We start from the raw sequence: 16,864 nt of genomic DNA, 5'->3' as shown, positions 1-16,864 counted from the left end.
GGTTTCTTTTAGAAAGCATCTAATTGGGACTTGCTTTTTAAAATCTAATTTAACAGTCTCTGCCTTTTAGTTGGGGGTGGTTAGATGATTTGCAGTTATTATGGTTATTGATAATGGTTGGATTTAATCTACAACATACTAGTTGTTTTTATTTATTTCATTTACTCTTTATTCACTTTTTTTCCTCTAATGTGGTCATATGTTTTACTTCTATGTTGCTGTGACCTCCTATTTTGGTCATAAATTTTATTTCTATATTAGTATAAAATTCTCAATTCATTATTACTGATTTTGCTTTATATAGTTAATTATCTTTGTATGTGGTTGAAATCAGGAAAATGTCTCATATTTACCCTCATTTTTACCATTTTCAGTACTCTTTATTCATGTTGGTCTTTTTTCTGGTACCATACTCCTCCTTGTAGGACTTTAATATTTCATGTATTATTAGCAGTTTTAATGAAGAAGTCTTCTCTTCTTTTTCATTTTTGCAAGTTACTGTCTAGATACAGGATTTTTGGTTTCTTTGGAGCTTTACAAGATCTTGTTTCATAAATTTTTCCTTTTTCGTTATCAGCAGTCTGACTATCATGTGTCTAAATTTGATTCTTTTCTTTTTTCCTTTATTACTTCTTCTCCTCTGCCCTCTCCCCTCTCCTTTCTGTTTTTCCTTTCTCCTCTTTATTTCTCTTCTTCCTCCCTTTCTTCTCCTTTTTATAGTTTTCCTGCTTAGTGGCCTCTGAACATATTGGATCTGTGATTTGTTGTTATTTAGTTGTTTTGTCAAATCTCAGTTGTTCTCTTTTCAAATATTTCTTGTTCTCTCTCTCTTTTGGAGTTTCCAGTTACATATTTGTTAGACCATTGGCATTGTCTTACAGCTCCAGAATTTTCTGTTCCTTTTTGTTTTTCACTCTGTGTGTGTCTCAGTTTGAGTAATTTCTTTTTGTTTATCTGCAACCTTACTGATTATTTCTTCAGCTGTGTCCGTCTGTTAATAATGACATCAACATTAATTTTCATCTGTGATTTTTTTTCCCCCTAGGATTTCCATTTACTTTTGTTCTGTGGTTTCTATTTCTTTGCTGAAATTCCCCATATATTCATGCATGCTGCCCACCTTTTACCCTAGATCTTTTAACCTATTAATCATAGCTATTGTAAAATTGGTTTCTTAGAGTTCCAGCATCTGGGGTCATCTCTGGGTCCTGTTTTGCTGATTTCTTTATTTTTTGATAATGGGTTATTTCTCCTGGCAGTTTTGGGGGTCTCATAATTTTTGAATGAGTGTTGGAAATTGTGTATTGAGAAACAGGATGAGTTAAATAGTATTTATGTTGAGAAATACACTTACTCCTCTTCTGTCAGACTGTTAATATGGAGGGTGGCATCAGTGTAGTTAGTAACTGAGCTCATTTTGGCTTTTGTGTGGCTATAGTCACTACCAGCTTCACATTCCTTTAGCAGTAGTGTTTTATGTGGGGTAAGGTTTAGGGAGAGTTTCCTACAGAGTTCTGCCACCCTCAGGTCTGAAGTCTTTTCTTCACAGTACTGTGGAGTGAGGCCTGCCTGTGTTCTCTGTAATCAACTGTTGCTTATTGTGTGATTATAGAATTGTCATGGATGTGAGGGGCATATAGTTCTTCATTTTCCTGTCCAGCTTCTTTCTCGGGCAGCCTCTGTGTGTCTGGATCTCAGGGGAGTTTTTCTCAATGTTTTTGCTTTCTTCCCCATGGTAGCCAAACTTTACTTTGGATCTGTGGTGGTCTTATGTTCAAAAAAGTTTCTTGCCCCTTTGCTAGAATTTTCAGACTTCTGCTTTCTATTGGTGGAGGTCCTGGCTCTCACGAGGGTTTTCTACTCCCTTTTTTCCCCAGGGGCTGGTTGGGTTGCCTCTGTTCCTTTTCCAGAAGCAGTGAATCTTTGCTTGAGCCTTTGGGGCAACAGAATTTCTTACCTCTACCCAAGAGGCAGTGGGATTTGTTTCTCCCCTTTCTTTAGTGCTTGGTATTTGCTAGAGTTATATTTGTTATTTGATAATTTGCTTTGTATGAGACAAGAATGTAGAGAAGTGTGTTCCATGCCTTTCCATCAGTGGCACACTTTTTCGCCTGTGGCATACATGCCTGTATTACTGAGTAGGTATTCCATGAATGATTGACCTGCTGTGTGCATTCTTTGATAAAGTGTGTTGGGCATTTGGGTTTCAATCTAGAATTTTCATATACTTGAAAGGTGGGAAATTTCTTTGATAATTTCTTTCCTTCCATTTTTTCTGGAATACCTGTTAGTTCTATGGGTGATCTTCTGATTCATTCTTCCTTCTTCCTTCCTCCTTCCCTCCTTCCTTCATACTTTTCCTGTTTATGTTTCTTTCACTTTTTATTCTGTTTTCTGAGGTTTCTTAAATTTTGTCTTCCAGTCTTGTTTGAAATTTTTTACTTTGGCTGTTTCCCAGAACTTGTCTTCATTCTCAGAATAGTCCTTATTATGGTATCTTACTATTGTGTAATACACACAATATTTCTTTTATGTCTGTCAGAACTTCTTTTTAAACCTTTTTTTGAAGTTTTATTCTGCTCCCTGTGTTGTCCGCCCCATTCTCTGTGGGCCAGGGCCTGGCTGTGCCCAGATGAGGAACGAGTCTGGGGATCTGATCTTCTAGGATGTCACTGAGGCCCCATCTCTTTATTTGCAGTGTGGCCTGCTGACCCCACCCTCAGCTGCTCCTGGTGTCCAGAGTCTCTCTGTTTTAGCCTTTCCTAACAGGAAACTTCTTAGGAAATCTGTCTCCTTGGGGTCAGAGAGGTGACCTGGAGATTTCGTAGCACTGTGAAAGACTTTCAAAACAGTCCCACTGCTCCTAGTCTTTCAGGCCTTTCAGGCTTCATCTTAGAAGTATCATGTGTGCTTCTAATTCCTGACACTTTCTGGGGTTCTGGGGCACAAATCAGTTTACTCTTTGTAAGTTCTTTGTTGGCAACTCGCTCTGTAGGTTAGGTTTCAGCCTATTGGCATCTGCTATGTTAGTTACAACATGTTGTTCCAGACCTTGATTGACTTAACTCTTCTGCTGTAGACTCCTTTCATATTTGTGGGGTGGGAAGAGAAGGGAGAGAGAATTTATGGATTATTAATTCAGAGATTTTGGGGAGAAAGAAGAGATTACTCCTTTTGTTCACTCTGTCCTGTTTAAGCAAACCTTTCAGAAGCAGTATCATTAAGAGTGTTGTGGTAGAAATCAGAGAGCCATAGGATTGATATTGAGTTGGAGGTGAAAAATTAGCCATAGGGAATATAATCTAATATTTAAATAACAGTGGTTATTAATAGGAGAAGAAAGAAAGAATGAAATGCTAGATTTATTACTACCAACTTTAACTGAGTCCTCAAGTACCAGAGAATCTGCATTCTTCTCATCACTGGCTCTTTCCCTCCCTAAAGTGCCTTACTCCTTACTCTATACACTTTCCTCAAATGTAAAACCCACTTCAGTCAGCTATCCTCTTATTCTGTGATGTTGTGTTCTACTTCAAAGACAGTGTGTAAGTGGGAGTCTCCCTAGGCCTTCCCATCAGCATCTGTCTGCATTTGCAGCATTAGTCTTTTTGTACCCTATTGCAGTAGCAAACTACATGCTAGAATTGTATTTTATGTTTATTTCTGGGTTTAATTTATCCACTTGACATCTGATAACAAATATAAAATGTTAATAGAAAATATGACTTTTTTTTCCTGGAGTACTTCATATCAATAATACCAGCTCCACAAACATAGAACATAATCATTTAAAGTCACTTATTGATTAAAATACTTACTACTTCAAAATATCTGAGTTTTAGAATGTATTTTTCACCAAATGAAGATCAAATCATCTGGCAAAAGTCAGTATGTTACAAGGTCACCTAAATTTAGGACTTAGTTTTCCCTTTCTTGTATGTCATTATCAGTGACTCTTATTATAGGACTTTTCTAGAACAAAGTAATATTTTTATTGTTAATTTAACCTCAGGAGTGATAAAGAAGCTCTTTTAGTTGTGTTAGCATGTGTGGTGATTATTACTGTTTACTGTTTGAATAATAATTATTTACTTTTTGCTACCTAGATAGAGTCCATGTTGTATATACTACATATTCTGAATATGAGGCTTCCTTGACTTAAGTTGTAAATTTAAATGAACAGATAAAAGCAGAAGACATAAGAAGCAGATTTGAATGTAGACAAAGGAAAGATGATACTGTTCATGTTACTCTTCTGTCCATTGTCCTGGGGTCAGAGATGGTGAACATTAGCAGAATAACTATGTGAGAGACCTTTCCCCTTGCCTAATTGATGAGTTAACATTTTTCTTTTTGAATAAGTTTGTTTCTCTGGATTTAAACAATTGATTTAATCTTTCAGACAGGAGAAAACAAAGGATGGAGTGGTCCAAAGCCTGGGTTTCCTGAACCAACAAATAATAGTAAGTTTCACTTTTTTGTTAACTACTTTGGTATTCATCAGTGTTCAGTGATTAGTCTATGATTGGGTATTTATTGGGTCCATTTGGGCCTGAGATGCCATGTTAAGTGTTAATGAGTCATGGTGTCTGCTTTCCTGGAACTGACAGAAGACCCAGACACTTTCATCCTTAACATAGTTAAGTGATTGCAGACAGAGTGCCGTTTAATCCACAAAGTGATGATTTTTTTTTAAAGTTGTTTTTATTGCAGCATTATTATAATTTAAAGAATCAAAAAAGAAAAGCAATTATCTACATGCCCATTACACTCCAAAGTAATGCTGTTTTCACAGTTCTAATGCCTTTAGGTACATGTGTTGTTTCATTTAACATAATAACCATTTTTTATGTTGTGCTGAGTCATTAAAATTTTTAGTGTTTTGTTACAGTCACTAATTGAAATATGAGAAATGTAAGAATAAAACTACTCAGAATTTCATTCCAACTATAGTATTATCAGATACCTAAAAATCCACTTCAGTTTATTTTTTTTCCGAAGATATGTTATCTAGTTGTTTGTTATACTTTGGAAGCATAGACATTTTTCTTTAACTTCTTCTCCACTTCTCTCCAAAAGCATCTGTTTTCACTGAAGTGACTTTTACTGTAAATCAATGAAATAAAAAAACCTGCCAATGAAGACCCTCTTGAACTGAAGTCCCCAGTGAAATCAAATCTATCTCATTTCTAACACTATTTCTTTGGAAGCTGAACAAACTGAAATATGTAAAATGTCATAATGAAGAGTGTTCTTCAATATATACATCTTTTGGTGTATGAGGAAATTAATATCTTAACTCTTATCAAAACATGCTTATGAAAATTGAATTCTTGGATCATCAAAACTAGCCTCTTGAAAAGAATATTTCAGTGAGGTAATGGTATTCATGGGTTACTTTCTGGGAATAATTTTAATAATTTAATACAACTCTGAGCCTTTGCCCTGTATATTACATCAGGGTGACGAATGTGATAGGCTTAGCACATATCCCAAAGAAAAAATAGAATTAGTTGAGGATTCTCAGAGAATTTATGTTTATTTCTTTTGATGTTTGAATATTTGGGTTTATAATTACTTGATAAGGGAAGCATTAAATTGATTTCAGTTTATGTAAAGTACTAGCACAGTATCTGTTTCCCAGTAAGCACATAAATGAATACTGATCTCCTCCAACTCTTCTCCCTTCTTTTCTTTGTAAAAATTATATAATTCTGCATAGGCTTGCAAAAATTTCACTCTTATAATTTCTATCTGTTGTATGTGTTTTACATGTAGATGGTGACCAAAGAATAGATGTAACTTGTATATAATGCAGACTTGGTTCCAGACCATTGCAATACAGTGAATGTCACAAGAAAGCAAGTCAAATGAAGTTTTTGGTTCCCCAGGGCATATAAAAGTTATGTTTACACTATACTCTAATCCATTAAGTATACAGTAGTATTAGGTCTGAAAAACAATGTACATACCATAATTAAGAAATACTTTATTGCTAAAAAATGCTAACCATCCTCTGAGCTTTCGGCAAGCCATAATCATTTTGTTGGTGGAGGGTTTGTCTCAGGGTTGATGGTTGCTGACTGATCAGGGTGGTGGTTGCTACAAGTTGGGGTAGCAATTTCTTAAAATAAGACAAAATGAAGTTCACCAGATCAATGGTCCTTCTTTTCACGAATGATTACTTTGGAGCACATGAGCTGTTTGATAGCATTTTACCCACAGTAGAACTTCTTTCAAAATTGCATCAGTTTTTTGAAACTGTCCCTGCTTTATCAACTAGGTTTATGTAATGTTCTAAATCCTTCTTGTCATTTCAACGATCTTCACAGCATCTTCATCAGGAGCAGGTCAAGAAACCACTTTCTTTGCTCATCCACAAGAAGCAACTCCTTGTCCATTCAAGTTTTATCATGAGATTGCAGTAATTCAGTCAGTCACCTCTTAAGGCTCCACTCCTAATTCTAGTTCTCATGCTATTTCCACCCCAGCTGCAGTTCCTCCACTGAAGTCTTGAACCCCTCAAAGTCATCCGTGAGGGTTGGAATCAATGTCTTCCAGACTCCTGTTAATATGGATATTTTGACTTCTTCTCATGAATCACCTTATATATAATGCATACCTTGTATATAATATTCTTTTTTTAAATTTTTTATTAAGGTATGATTGATATACACTCTTATGAAGGTTTCACGTGAAAAAACAATATGGTTACTACATTTACCCATATTATCAAGTCCCCACCCACACCCCAATGCAGTCACTGTCCATCAGTGCAGCAAGATGCCACAGATCCACTATGTGCCTTCTCTGTGCTACACTGTTCTCCCAGTGATCCCCCACACCATGTGTACTAAACATACTGTATATAATATTCTTAATAGCATCTAGAATGGTGAATCCTTTCCAGGTTTTCAAATGGCTTTGCCCAGATCCATCTCTGGCAGTTGCAGCCTTATGAAATGTATTTCTTTAGTAACAATTCTTGAAAGTTAAAATGACTCCTTGATCCATGGGCTGCAGAATAGATATTGTGTTATATCAGGCATGCAAATATTAATCTCGTACATCTCCATCAGAGCTCTTGAGGTGACCAGGTGCATTGACAATGAGCAGTAATATTTTGAAAAGAATCTTTTTTGCTGAGCAGTAGGGTTCAATAGTGGGCTTCAGATATTCAGTAAACAATATTATAAGCAGATATGTTGTCATCCAGGCTTTGTTTTTCCAATTTATAGGGCATAGGCTGAGTATGTTTAGTATCCTTCTTAAGGGCCCTAGGGTTTTTAGAATGGTACATAAGCATTGGCTTCAACTTAAAGTCACCAGTTGCATTAACCTCTAACAAAAGAGCCAGCCTGTCCTTTGCAGCTTTAAAACTAAGCACTGACTAGGACTGACTTCTCCTCTCTAGCTATGAATGTCATAGAAGACATCTTCTTCCAGTAGCAGGCTACTTGTTTTGCATTGAAAACCTGTTGTTATAGTGTAGCCACCTCCATTAATGATTTAGCTAGATCTTCTGGATAACCTGCCGCAGGTTCTCCATCAACTGCATTGCCTTGCATGTTGATGTTATGGAGATGGCTTCTTTCCTTAAACCTCATGAACTAACCCCTTCTAGCTTCAAACTTTTCTTCTGTAGGTGCCTCACCTCTCTTAGCCTTCATATCATTGAAGAGAGTTAGGACCTTTCTCTGGATTAGGCTTTGGTTTAAGGGAATGCTGGGGGCTGGTTTGAAATTCTGTCCAGACCACTGAGACTTTATATCAGCAATAAGGCTGTTTTGCTTTCTTATTTTTAAAAATTTTATTAAAGTATTATTGATATATACTCTTATGAAGGTTTCACATGAAAAAACAATGTGGTTACTACATTTACCCATATTATCAAGTCTCCACCCATACCCCAATGCAGTCACTGTCCTTCAGTGTTATAAGATGCCACAGATTCACTATTTGCCTTCTCTGTGCTACACTGATTTCTTTGTGCCCCTGTGGTCCCCCACATCATGTATACTTAAACATAATACCCCTCAATCCCCTTCTCCCTCCCTCCCACACCCCTCCCCTTTGGTAACCACTAGTCCCTTTTTGGAGTCTCTTAGTCTGCTGCTATTTTGTTCCTTCAGTTTTGCTTCGTTGTTACACTCCACATGTTTGCGTTCTAATCATTTGTGTGCCCACTGGAGTAGCACTTTTAATTTACTTCAAGAACTATTCCTTTGCATTCACAACTTGGCTAACAATTTGGCACAAGAGGCCCAGCTTTTGGCCTGTCTAGGCTTTTGACATCACTTTTTGACATCGGCTAGCCAACTTTTTGACACTGACCTAGCTTCTGACGTTGGCTTTTTTCTCATTTAGCTTAAACATTTCTAGCTTTTGATTTAAAGTGAGAAGTATGCCATTCTTTTTTTTCCTGAACACCTAGAGGCCATTGTATGTTATTCATTGGTCTAATTTCAGCATTGTTGTATCTTAGGGAAAGGGAAGCCCAAGCACTGGGAGGGGTGAGGAATAGCTAGTTGGTGGGGCAATCAGAACCCACATTTACAGACTAAGTTTGCAGTCTTACATGGATGTGGTTTGTGGCCCCCGAGAGCAAGTACAATAGTAACATCAAAGATCATTGATCAGAGTTCACTGTAACAAATACGATAATAATGTAATGAAAAAGTTTGAAACATTCAGAGAATTACCAAAATATGAAACAAATACACAAAGTGAACAAATACTGTTAGAAAAATGGTGCTGATAGACTTACGCAACACAAGGTTGCCACAAACCTTCAATTTGTAAAAGAAACACAGTATCTGCAAAGTGTAATAAAGAATAAGACAACTTGTACATATATATAGTTTATATTTAAATAGTTACTTTTGGCATTGAATGTTTTTTCAAAGAATATAAACATTATGTATTTGGATATGGAAGTTGGATAGTTATTAACTTGACAATTTTAACATGAAATTACATTATAGATAATATGCAAACTCCATCATTAAACAGATATTTTGGGTTTTAGGTTTATGAGTTTGTTAATGTTTTTTTTTTAACTTGGCTACAGGATTTTGGAACTCCTTTGCAGGTAGGGGAAGAGTTATAGAGAAGCCAGTGAGTTTTAGTGACCAGAAATGTGTAAGAATGCATAAAAGATTTGCTTTGGACATAATATTAGAAGTGGTAAAGCTATTTGAAGCCAGTTTAAAAAGTCACCAAACTCTTACCACTTCAGGATTTCCTCTGGCCTATAATGGTTCAAATGGAGAATTTGAAGGAGGGATGATCCCTCACCTTTTTCCAATTGTGAGGGGTGAAAAAGCTAATACAAGGTTCTTTCCTGAGGCTGGTGGTCCCTGCCTCAGGTTACCATAGAGGGTTAGGGCAGCCCAGCTCTGAAAAGTATATGTTTGAATCTCTGAGGTGTAGCTCTAGTGGGGCCCCAGACTCTTCCTGAGCCAGCTTGTTACTGAAATACTTTAGGAAAAAGTTGGTCTCTTAGGAATTGATTGCTTAGGTGATGAATCCATTACCTGAAAATTAGTTTAAATTCATATAGTAATATTTAGGCTAAGTTCTCTTCTACTTCATCAGATCCTTAAGTTTGAAGTTCTGCCTTAAGTGATTTTTGTATTGTAAAAAATTACCTGTGTTAGAATTTTGCAGGCAAAGGCTAGAGCAAGGATCTCTCAGGATGACACATTTGGGGGAAGACAGAAATTTAAGATAGGCAGTGCTGGCTCCCTTACCTGACATTATCTGTCCTTGAGCAAACTCACATATTCTTATTAAGAGTTATACATACCAGTTTATAATGCGGAGTATCCTTGATTACCTAGCATTTTTAAAATGATTAGCCATTCTTGAATAATATCTGAAAAGGTAACATACTACTTTGCTAAAAATAAAATGTCATCATAAAGTGACTCTCCTCATTGTTTTCTTTGTTAAAGTCTGTTACTTCACAAGTTGTTGTTAAAGATCAAGTTTTTAGCCAACCATTATTTGAATAAATATTATGAAGTTAACTTGAAGTCAGAGTGTATGAAAATTAAAAGAAGGGAATGCAGAATTGGAAAGGGGAAAGAAGACAATTTAAACCTGGCATAGCTAGCCCATAACTATAAGTAGACGAAAAAGTTAATGCACATCTGCATTTAATTTTTGAAGTGGGAGATATTTTTTTAAAGATTACAGTTATAAGAAACTGCTAACAATTACAACTAAAAAATAATTTAAATGGTTTTGCAAGTGATTGTGATTACATAGCCTTGTCCTGGCTTGATTGCCTGCGGATTTAAAATGTGGGCCTAATTTTTGCATCTTTCTCAGGCTTTCTTCCATTGTACTGACTGCAGGAGACAAAAGTGTGTTTTTACCCTTGAATCACTGTCATTGTCATGTTGAAGTACAAGCACACATAACTTTGTAATGTGAGTTTTTTGTTAAATTTAGCATGGGGCAATTTTATGCTTGGCATGCACATAAAGAGCCAGATTTTCACAGATGAATGATAACATGTTTTTTAAAAGATCATGCATTTTAAAGATCTACTGACAGCTCATGGAAACCTTTGTAAAATATTTAGATATAGTTCAGTTGATAATAATCTTTTTTTGTATTCACATTCCATGTTTCTTATTAATGTAGGGTTTTACTTAAAAACAGGCTCATTGTTTCTTAAAGGTGGATTCTAACTTAATTCAAAATTGGACTAAGCTCAAAGGTATTCGTTGGTATGTGCTGAATCCACCCACTAAAAGATTATTTGGAGGCATTTTTTCACATAAATATTTTTCCATTAACCTTTTAAAGAGTTTTATTTAGCCCTGTGAAATATGCTGGCTCTTCTGAGTTCATTAGAGATGACCCAAGACAAATACTTTTGGGGTGGGATAGAGTTCTTACTGACTCTGACTTATCAAAATTTTTGTAACTTCTTTCTTGTTATATCCATATATTATTAAACTGTGTACATACTGAAACTAGGAGACTAAACCATCCCAGTGACATGGCACTAGATAGATTGCATGCTTATTTCCTATATGCTTTGTGCAGTATTTAGGAACACTACTTCGTGTATGTGTGTGTGTATGTGTGTGTGTATGAGGGTTGTACTTTTCAGATAATAGATTAATAAATTATTTTAACTGTTGTAGGAGAGTTCCCTGAACAATTTCCTTTCGGGGCTCACATAACATAAACCACTTTGTAATGAGATGGTTAAATTAGTTGGAACCAATTGGATTTACCTATAAAACAGAGTGATCCAATTTAATTATTTATTTATATACACACACACTATATTAGAAATCTAAGAGTAGCTGACTTACAGCATCTGTTTTGAAAAGATGGGTGGATTACTTGTGCCTAAGTAGCCCAGTCCCCACATGGCCTTTGAACAAAGCCTAGCTCTATAAGTTAAGGGGCTGTTTTCTCTGGAGCAGTTGTGGGACTTGAGGAGGAGGGCGGTAAGACATGTGCATCCTTGTTGCTGTTGCGCCTGCTGAGACTGCAGGTGGCAATGCTGTTCCTTCCCTGAGCAAAGGGAGAAACCTCCAAATGGTCCGGAACGAAACTCTTCTTTGACACTGATTGCTGTGTTGAACCTGCCTAAGTGGGGAGAAGCCATAGAACCCTTTTTATTTGTCGGACTAGGAATCTCTTTTCTTGCCCAGTATATCTTGGGAGATGATAGACAGTGTTAATTAAGTTTGCATCTGTTTCAGTCATACCCTTGAGTTTGTAGTTAAAGATCAGTTCATTTAAGGAAAAAGAATTTGAAACTAGAAAGTAAGTCTTTAATCTGATTAACACAGCATATTTTTCTGAAATATTCTCAGGAAAGATTGAATATAATTTTTCATTATTTAAAAATTTTTCCTGACTCATATTTTTACACACAAAAAAATTTCAGATGATTATTTTTTAAAAAGGTGATTGAGCAGTTTAAGAATATATATTTTTTTGCAGTTGTGTTTTCTAAGTATAAAAGCAAAGGATAAAATCATAAAGAAAAAAAGAGATTTAGGTACATAAAAACTAAAAATGAATACATGGGACAGCCTAAGAAAATAAAAGGTGAATGACAAGTATATATTGTAGCATACATAGCAATACATAGAAGTTAATCTAAAAAATAAAGATAAATATCCCAATAGAAAAATGGCCAAAGGACTTAAGGGGACATTTAAAAAGAGCAGACGTTAAATAATGAAAAAATGTTCAACAGTTAGGAAAATAGAGATTAAAAATAAATGGTATATCATTTCTGATCAATAAAAAAATTGGCAAGGGTTTAAAAATGATGAGTTCAACAGTTGGGAAACATACTGCTGGTAGGTTGTTAATTAGCACTGCCTTTCTGAAACAAGAATACAAAGCTTAGGCCTATTTATTTCTAAAGTTTAACTAAAAGATATGGAAAACTGTAAGAATAAGTTTTTCCATAATGAACATACACTGGTTTTATAATCAGAAAAAATATACATATATATTTTTAAATTCTCACAAACCTTGGCCTGAATTATACAATCTTGCAGAATTTAAACAAAAAAGTCTATTAAACAGCTAGTGAAGCATTTATCTGTGTACTGAAGTCAACTTGAAAGTCCTTTTGTGACTTTTTAAAAAAAGAAGTGGAAATGTGTAGTTTTCTAAGTCTGAACGAAATTTCGGCTTCTGAAATTTCAGTTCCTGAAATTTGGTCTGGAAATCTTAAACATGTGCTCTTTATTTTCAGAGCTCTATGGGGATGGAAAAGTGTTTAAAACAAGTATTCTCATAACTGGAACAGAGCATAGTAAAGGCACATGTATGAAAGTCCCAGGGATTCAAACTTTAAGTATTAATAACTACTTAATTGATTTTCTTCTGTATCAAAGAAACTCTGCAATAAGCATAAGGAAAAAATAATGGTAATGCTCAGAATTACTCATCATCAACTTGTCTAGAAAGATGGAGTTTTGTAACTCCAGTATAGCGTATTAAAATTTGCTAAGAAGTGTTAAACTTCTCACTTTTTAAAGAAAAAATCTAGGTAAGACTTGATACGTAATGTATTTAGCACATACCAGTTACGAAGCAGCTGATGCTTCGCTCTCCTTTGTCCTTTTCTTGCATATCTCCCGGCCCACCATGCCTCGTGCCATCAGGGGTAATCACTCTCTCAGGATTTTATATATAGTCACCCACCTTTATTTCTTATAGTTTTATCAAGTAAGTATGATTCCTTAACAGTATTTATTTAGTTTTCCTTTTTTTTTTTTAATTTTAGAAAAGTGGCATTATACTGTATATTTTCTGGAACTTTTTTCTCCTACTTAACATTTTAATTTAAGATTAACTTTTTGAGGGGGTAGGCAAAATCTATTAAGGGAATAAAGAGGTGCAGGCTTTCAATTATAAAAAAAAACTATAGGGATAAAGTATAGCATAAGGAATATATTCGATAATATCTTTGTATGATGTAAGGTGATAACTACAGGGTGTGCATTTAATAATGTTTATAATTGTCAAATCACTATGTTTTACACCTGAAACCAGTACAGTATTGTATACCAACTATACTTCAGTAACAAACTATTTATTTAAAAGATTAATTAAATTTGTTATGTATGGTATTTTATCCATTTTCCTGTTGATCCCACATTTGGGATATTTTCAAGATTTTGTTACTATAAACAGCATTACTGTGAATATTTTTAAATATGTCTGCTGGTACATATGCATAAGAGTTGCTGGGAATACACCTAGGAGTAGAATTTATGCATTAACAGGGTAACTAAGTTCAGATATACAAGAAATACTAGTTGTTTTGTATTAAGTGGCAGAGCCGGAGAGCCCTTCAAGAGTATATAGTCCGCTATACTGCTAGAAGCAGAAATACTTTTAAATCACTTTTGGACCTTTGATTTCATTTACAATATTTAATTTAGTTGAAGTTTAGTTCAAATTCTACTGTATCACTAATCTTTTTTCTATTTCTACTCATTTTTTCGAGTGAAAAAACATAAAAAATGCAAAGAGGTGAAAAGTCTCCCTCTACTTTTGTGGTGTTAGCAGTTTCCACCCTGTAAGCAAATAACTTATTATTGGTTAGTTTCTTTTGTTTTGTTCCAGAATCTTTTTATACATATATAAGCAAAATCAAATATATATTATTTTTATCCCCTAGCATTTGAAACAGACTGTTCTATAATTTTCTCCTTTTACTTAACAGTATATCCTGAAGAACTTTCCATATTGGTATGTATAGGACTTTATTATTATGTAGTCAGTTCTTAAATGATGGGCATTTAGACTATTTACTGTATTTTTCTATTATAAATAATCCTGCTATGTAAAACCTCATACATACACCATTTTACATGTGTGCAAGTGTATCTGTTGGATAAATTCCTACAAGTGAAATGACTGAGTCAAAAAATGTGTGCACTTAAAATTTTGATAGATGTTCCCAGTTTACACTCAGTAGAGACTACCAATTTATATTCTTCCCAGCAGTATATGAGATTTCCTCTTTTCCCACAGCTTCAGTAATAAAATGTGCTATCACAGTTCTGGATCTTTGCCAATGTGATAGTTGAAATACAGTATTCAGTGTAGTTTTATTTTGCATTTCTTCTTTTCTGAATGAGATAGAATACATTTTATTGTACGTTTATGAGCCATTTCTATATTATAATAGTCATATCTGTTGCTCATTTTAAGATTAGATTATTGGTGTTTTTTCTTATAGGAGTGTGTATGTGCCTTTATGATATGACTTGCTAGTATTTTTCTTGTTCTTTGTTTATGATGGAATTTTCTTTGAAAAGTTTGGTTTTCTTAATGTGTTTGGACTTCCATAGCCTTTGTAATCTTATTATAGTTAATAATGCTTTCTCCACTCTTAGATTGTAAAAAATGCTTTTATCTTCTGGAACTTATATGGTTTTATTTTTTGGTCTTAAAATCTTTGATTCATCTGGGATTTATACTGCAAGTATGGATCCAACTTTAATCCCCACTGCATTGAGACTTTGCTGTTATCATATACTAAGATTCTGTATGCATTTGTTTTTATTCTAGACTTTCTCTTCTGTTCATCTATTTATTCATGTTCCAGTTTTGATCATTGAGTCTTTATTGTATTTTAACATGAATAAGTTTAAAATTCTGTTCGTTTAAAACAAATGTGAATGAAAAAGTACTTGGTCCATGATCTTTCTGAACTTACTACACAGAGTGTAAGTTATTGAAAAGACAAAAATCCCCTTGACCTGAGAAATAAAAGGGAGTGAGGGTAGTCAAAGCATTGACTAAAAGCAGCACCAGGCAACTGTTATCTAGACCCATGGTTCTAAGCTTGGTGTTGTTGGACCCAATATAATAATAGGTGTCACTATTGATATTTTAATGACCTAATAGAAATAATGCATTTATTCTTAGTAGATTTCTTTCCTTTGAGTTAGGATTGTATCTGAATTCGTATCTCAAGCTGTTCTGAATCTCAAATTGGCAGTCGTTTGTAGAAGAAACAGGAAGATGATTTACTATTATTAAATAAATGCCGACTTTCTGAAAGGCAGATACTTGAAACATGGTATGCGTGGAAGAAAAACAATACAAGACGTCCTTAGCGTTAAAAGGTTGGAGGACATCCATCCTCTCATTTTACAAACAGGAAAATTGAGGCTTGAAGTGATTTTATAACTTGTCTGAGGACACTCAGAGGTGGTGAAGACTTGAACTCATATCTTCGAAGGTCTTCATTTGCCTCTAGACAACATGTTTATTTCTAGGTGTATCACTTGCTGATAATTAAGAAAAAACAATAATTTTTAAATAAATTCCCCTAAAATTAAGTATGCATTTTCTTGAAAGAATGTTTTATATATCATGCACCAGAATCTTTTAGGATGTTTCATAACATGGAAAATGTCCAAACTATTGTTTCAGATACCAGTTTGACATTTGGGTGGATCATGTAAAAACACTAAAATGGCTGAGAAAGCATGTGAAATGTTTGTTTTAACAATGGACCAGCCATCTGCATTACATGATTTTTTCTTAAGACTTAAAAAACTAGTAATAGTCCATTAAAAAAAAAACTCAACAGGCTTTTTGGGTGTTGTTATTCAAATGTATTGTTTTATTCCAAGCTCTCTGGTTTGTGTTAAAATGATTCATAGACTTTTGGAGCTGAAAGAGGTTTTCAAGTTCCTCTAGTCTAATTCATTTTAAAAATGAAGAAAACAAGGTAAAGAGGCTATCTGCTGCTTCTATTCAAAGTGAGATAGCTAGCCTTCAGACTAGTACATTTTCCACTCACTGTACTATGTCTTTTCTTTGTTGCATTTTGTGCTAATATAAAATGTCAGACCTTCCTTTTATCTGCTATATTTTTTTAAAACAACTCTTTTAGATTTACAACAGAAAGGAGAGGAATGTACAGAAGTTTTTCCATATAGGCATGGCCTCTCCATTATCAACATGACTTACAGAATGTTACATTTTTTACAAAAGATGAACTTATATTGATGTATCATAGTCATTCAAAGTTCATAGTTTACCTTAGAGTCATTCTTAGTGTTGTATATTTTATAGGTTTGGACAGATGCATAATGATACATATCCATCATCGTAATATCATACAGAATATTTTCACTGCCCTAAAAATCCTTTGTGTTTTGCCTATTCATCTCTCCCTCCCCCAATCTCTTATATCCATTGCTCTTTTTATTGTCTCTGTAGTTTTGCCTTTCCCAGAATGCCATGTAGTTGGAATCATAGATTTGTATTCTTTTAAGATTGGCTTCTTTTGCATACTAATACATATTTGAGGTTCCTCTAGGTGTTTCCATGATTTGATAGCTTA

The 16,864-nt window shown here is 34.6% G+C and overlaps 1 protein-coding gene across 19 annotated transcripts in view; it reads left to right on the top strand.

Moving 5' to 3' along the window:
- STAU2 (staufen double-stranded RNA binding protein 2) overlaps positions 1-16,864 on the top strand; it is a 369,184-nt gene that overhangs the window by 196,992 nt on the left and 155,328 nt on the right. For all 19 annotated transcript variants that reach the window (XM_073229713.1, XM_073229703.1, XM_073229712.1 and 16 more), the window contains one exon: positions 4,403-4,463. In XM_073229713.1, the coding sequence (XP_073085814.1) occupies positions 4,403-4,463 (61 nt within the window). The remainder of the gene's footprint in view (positions 1-4,402; positions 4,464-16,864) is intronic.

This window comes from Manis javanica, chromosome 2 (assembly GCF_040802235.1).
Source record: "Manis javanica isolate MJ-LG chromosome 2, MJ_LKY, whole genome shotgun sequence".
Classification (NCBI taxonomy): Eukaryota; Metazoa; Chordata; class Mammalia; order Pholidota; family Manidae; genus Manis; species Manis javanica.
This window is presented reverse-complemented; position numbering and strand designations above follow the sequence as displayed.